Here is a 4,221-nt window from a genome sequence, read left to right as displayed (position 1 = left end):
CTTTCGATTGTAGGAAGAAAATATTTCTTTTGCGATCAACAGAAAAAAAAACACAGTATTGAGATGTCATATACAGTGAGATCCTACATGATTTTGAAATGAGAAAACTCTACAATATGTGACTTTGAATGGTGCACGTGAAAGAAACACATGAATTTTAGGAGAGAGAGAGAGAGAGAGAGAGAGAGAGAGAGAGAGAGCATTGGAGTTCTCGAAGAAAATAAAATAAACTGAAGTTTGAGCTTATGTTGAGATTCTATGAATCTTGGGCATAAAAATGGATTACATAGGAGTTCTGTAACCCCAATCCTATGATACGAAGAACTTCCATGGGAAAAATTCTTACGACTCAAATCCTCTAAAATTGCTACAAAAAATCCTTCGATCCAAAGAGACCCTAAAACATGAGAAATTTTGGCACCATACACTGTAGTGGTACTTTCTGATACAGCCTGTGACCAGACTAGCCTGGACCCATGATACATTCTTCATTGGTTGTGCTTGCTCGTGTTGTGGGTATCCTTTGTCGTGTCGCCATGACCCATTGGTTGTTGCCATGCACCGCTGTCATAGGAGGTTTGCCCCTTGTGCACGCGTGCCACTCCTTCAAATCCTCTTACGCCAATCTTATATTGATTTATTTTTTCAATTTGTGTTGTTTGTAGTGAATTTCCATCTTTCGGTTTTTTACTACTTCAAGTCAGTTTTGTACAAACAAAGTCGGGGTCAAATTTGTAGAACTCAAAGTTCCGGTCTCATAAATGATATTCTTCGTTTTTGGTTTCCTTGATCAGGTTGGCATGTCCAATGCCCTGGACACTCTATGCGGCCAAGCATTTGGCGCCAGGCAATATCACCTCCTTGGCATCTACAAGCAACGCGCCATGCTACTACTCACTGTCGTAAGCATCCCCGTCGCCTTCATGTGGTTCCACACCGGACAAATCTTCCTCTTGTTCGGCCAAGACCCTGACATCGCCAAGGAGGCAGGCACGTACGCCCGGTGGATGATCCCGGGTCTCTTCGCCTACGGACTGCTGCAGTGCCACGTCCGGTTCCTGCAGTCACAAAACGTCGTGCTCCCGGTAATGGTGAGCGCCGGCGCGGCCGCTCTGTTTCATCTGTTCGTCTGTTGGCTGCTCGTGCACGTTGCCGGGATGGGCGGAAAGGGTGCGGCTCTTAGCAACGCCATCTCCTACTGGGTCTACGTGATCTTACTGGCCGTGTACGTGAGGGTGTCGAGCTCTTGCCAGCAGACGTGGACCGGGTTCTCGATGGAAGCCTTCCACGGGGCGCATGACTTTTTCAGGCTCGCCGTGCCGTCTGCTCTCATGCTCTGGTGAGTGATATTTAGAGGTCTTAATTAATAGTACGTAGTTGTGATCATTGATAGGTGTCTTGATATTCGCATGGCAGCTTGGAATGGTGGTCGTTCGAAATTCTTGTGCTGCTTTCGGGTCTTCTTCCAAACCCCAAGCTGGAAACATCCGTTCTGTCGATCACGTAAGAAAACCGCATCGACATGATTCTTTCCGTGCTGATTTGCTTCATATCTTCACATTTGTTTTCTGCGTTTCGCAATGATAGACTCAACACAGCTAACTGCCTCTTCATGATCCCCTATGGCCTTGGCGCTGCCACAAGGTGAGTAAAATTCACCCAAGCAAAATATCATTAATTACATTCTAGGCACTCATGCTCATGTTAGTTTGCATGATATGATGGTGCTTGGTGCAGCACCCGTGTCTCGAACGAGCTCGGGGCGGGGCGGCCACGTGCAGCCCGCCTCGCCGTGTGGGTGGTCATGGTCTTGGCCATCTCGGAAGGAACTGTCATGGGGATGGTCGTGGTCCTCCTGCGCTTCGTCTGGGGCCATGCGTACAGCGACGAGGCGAAGGTTGTAAGATACGTTGCCAGGATGCTACTGGTTATCTCGGTTGCCAACTTCTTCGACGGAATTCAGTGTGTTCTATCGGGTAAAAACCACCATGGAATCCAGTTTCTCAGGTTTTTTCTTAGATACTTAACTTACACGGGGAGTAACATGCACCACGTATGTGTAGGTGTGGCAAGAGGCTGTGGGTGGCAGAAGATCTGTGCCTGTATCAACCTCGGCGCGTTCTACTTAGTTGGTGTACCGGCAGCCTACCTCGTAGCCTTCATGCTGCGCGTCGGCGGGATGGTGCCTTTTCCTCGTATTTATTTGGTTTTCTTCAACTTTTATGGGTTCAATAGCATGCTAATAGTGTGAAAATAATGATGCCTGGCCAGGGCCTTTGGATGGGAATCATCTGCGGTATTCTGGTGCAGGTCTTGGCGCTCGTGACCATCACGCTATGCGCCGACTGGGGGGAAGAGGTACACGTATGCAACTGTTGTAGCTTGGCTATGCCATTCTCGTTATGTTAGATTTGGGTTCATGCGTGTAAGTGATTCATGTTTTGTATGAATTGGATATATGTGATGGATAGGCAACCAAGGCGAAGAACAGAGTCTTTGTGTCTTCTCTTCCAATGGATCTCCTCACGACATGAAGATGAGGACTTTGGGCAATGAAGCAGCCAAAGCAGAGCGCACACTACGAATTAACCAGCAATGACATTTGGTGCTGAGTAACAGTCACAGTGTGGAGTACTTTTTTGGGTAAGACGCGTGGTTAATGAACCAAGTTCTCTAGTCTTGCACTGAGGTCGTGGGAGAATGAACCATGCATTGACAGCTCGATTCACTATACCACATGTTTTCTCTCTCTACGGTTCTGCCTTTGTGCTCATCTCTCATTGGGTTTTAGTAATTAATGAGATGAAAATTAAGAGTAATGACGTGTTATCAAGTTTATTTCAAAAAACATGTAACCAGTGTTGTGACCTGTGACCCTCACTTTGTCCCCATATGACCGGGATGTCTGCAAATCCCCATATCAACACCAAATACGGGGAGGATATGGGGATGTCCGTGCATGTCCGAACAACCCTCCACATAGGATGCGTCCCACCTCGGACCACTTCTTCTCTTTCTTTATTCTTTCTTTTCACTTTCTCTCTCCATCCCCACCAACCACATGCATTTGTCCAAACAATTTGGCGAGGATGTAGGGGACATGGTTTCATGCATGCACAAATGGAGGCTCAAAACGGACAGGGTTCAAAATTAGCCAATACTGATTGTAGATGCTCTTATTTTGTAATGTGTAGGCTTTTAGTTCACACCGAGTTTAAGGAGAACTTGCTTTGTTGACAGAGTACCTCCAAATAATTATCTTCAGTTTTACTAATCAAGTTCTTCATCTTGCCAAACATTTCCACCTTCAAAATTTAGTTCGCAAAAAAAAAAGTTCCCCTTCTTGCAGCAAGAAGCTTCTTTGTGTCTGGCACCATAGCTTTAAGTCTTTTGTTTCTTTTCTAAGTGAAAGTAGGATAACACCAGTAATTCGAACCTCGGGAAAACATTGCCTCATCAAGTGTGTTTGCAGTCTCTTTCTCCTTACTTGCACTTTTGCAAGTTTGCCTCCGCGCTCATACTTTGTCATAGACTTGCATATGCAGGCTCTCTTAAACAACATAGTAGACAATCTTCAAACATTGCCAACTAAATTTGAAGGTGTTTTTTGATAGATCTATTCACCCCCATACAATAACCTTAGTCCTACAACTAAACAACACACACATCAACTATCTACAAACTCAAACTCAAACATCTCAGCCCACCCCCACCCCACTTTGTCAAGGAACATTGGAGCAATACATATACTAGAGATACTTAATAGTTAGGTGTGAAGACAACTCAAAATTAAAAATTAATTTGCAAACCGAGGTTCTACAGGGAGCAAACTTATGGAGCCTCACACAATAGTTAGTTTCTTGGCAACTTTAATTGGAACTTCCATAAGACCATAACTTTTGACTTATGACATTAAATTGTGCATCGTCTGTTGTGAATATGCGCTTCTTCAAATGACATCTTCTCCTTGCTCGCAAACATTCTTGAAATTTCCATAATTAATTATGTTTAGGTGAGGAGTTACAGCTTGAAATCTGATGTTCTAGGCATGCACTAGCCAGTATCACTCGTTCCCGTAATTTACCATAGAGGTACCATACTTGGACAATTTTAAATTTCATCAACCGTTACAAAATGTGAAACTCTCGTTTCTATATCCACCCGCGAAAGCATCTATGCGTGTAGGTACTTATTGCGTAACAACTCTTGCCAGCCATTCTT

At 44.7% G+C, this 4,221-nt stretch overlaps 1 protein-coding gene across 1 annotated transcript in view; it reads left to right on the top strand.

The window, feature by feature from the left end:
• LOC119341616 (protein DETOXIFICATION 16-like) overlaps positions 1-2,815 on the top strand; it is a 7,161-nt gene extending 4,346 nt beyond the window's left edge. Inside the window, exons 2-8 of the mRNA XM_037613486.1 lie at positions 795-1,339; positions 1,417-1,503; positions 1,588-1,644; positions 1,738-1,976; positions 2,064-2,182; positions 2,272-2,358; positions 2,472-2,815. Of these exons, the coding sequence (XP_037469383.1) occupies positions 795-1,339; positions 1,417-1,503; positions 1,588-1,644; positions 1,738-1,976; positions 2,064-2,182; positions 2,272-2,358; positions 2,472-2,534 (1,197 nt within the window). The 3' untranslated portion in view covers positions 2,535-2,815. The remainder of the gene's footprint in view (positions 1-794; positions 1,340-1,416; positions 1,504-1,587; positions 1,645-1,737; positions 1,977-2,063; positions 2,183-2,271; positions 2,359-2,471) is intronic.
• The last annotated feature ends 1,406 nt before the right edge of the window (positions 2,816-4,221 follow it).

The sequence above is a fragment of the Triticum dicoccoides genome, chromosome 7B, assembly GCF_002162155.2.
Source record: "Triticum dicoccoides isolate Atlit2015 ecotype Zavitan chromosome 7B, WEW_v2.0, whole genome shotgun sequence".
NCBI lineage: Eukaryota > Viridiplantae > Streptophyta > Magnoliopsida > Poales > Poaceae > Triticum > Triticum dicoccoides.
This window is presented reverse-complemented; position numbering and strand designations above follow the sequence as displayed.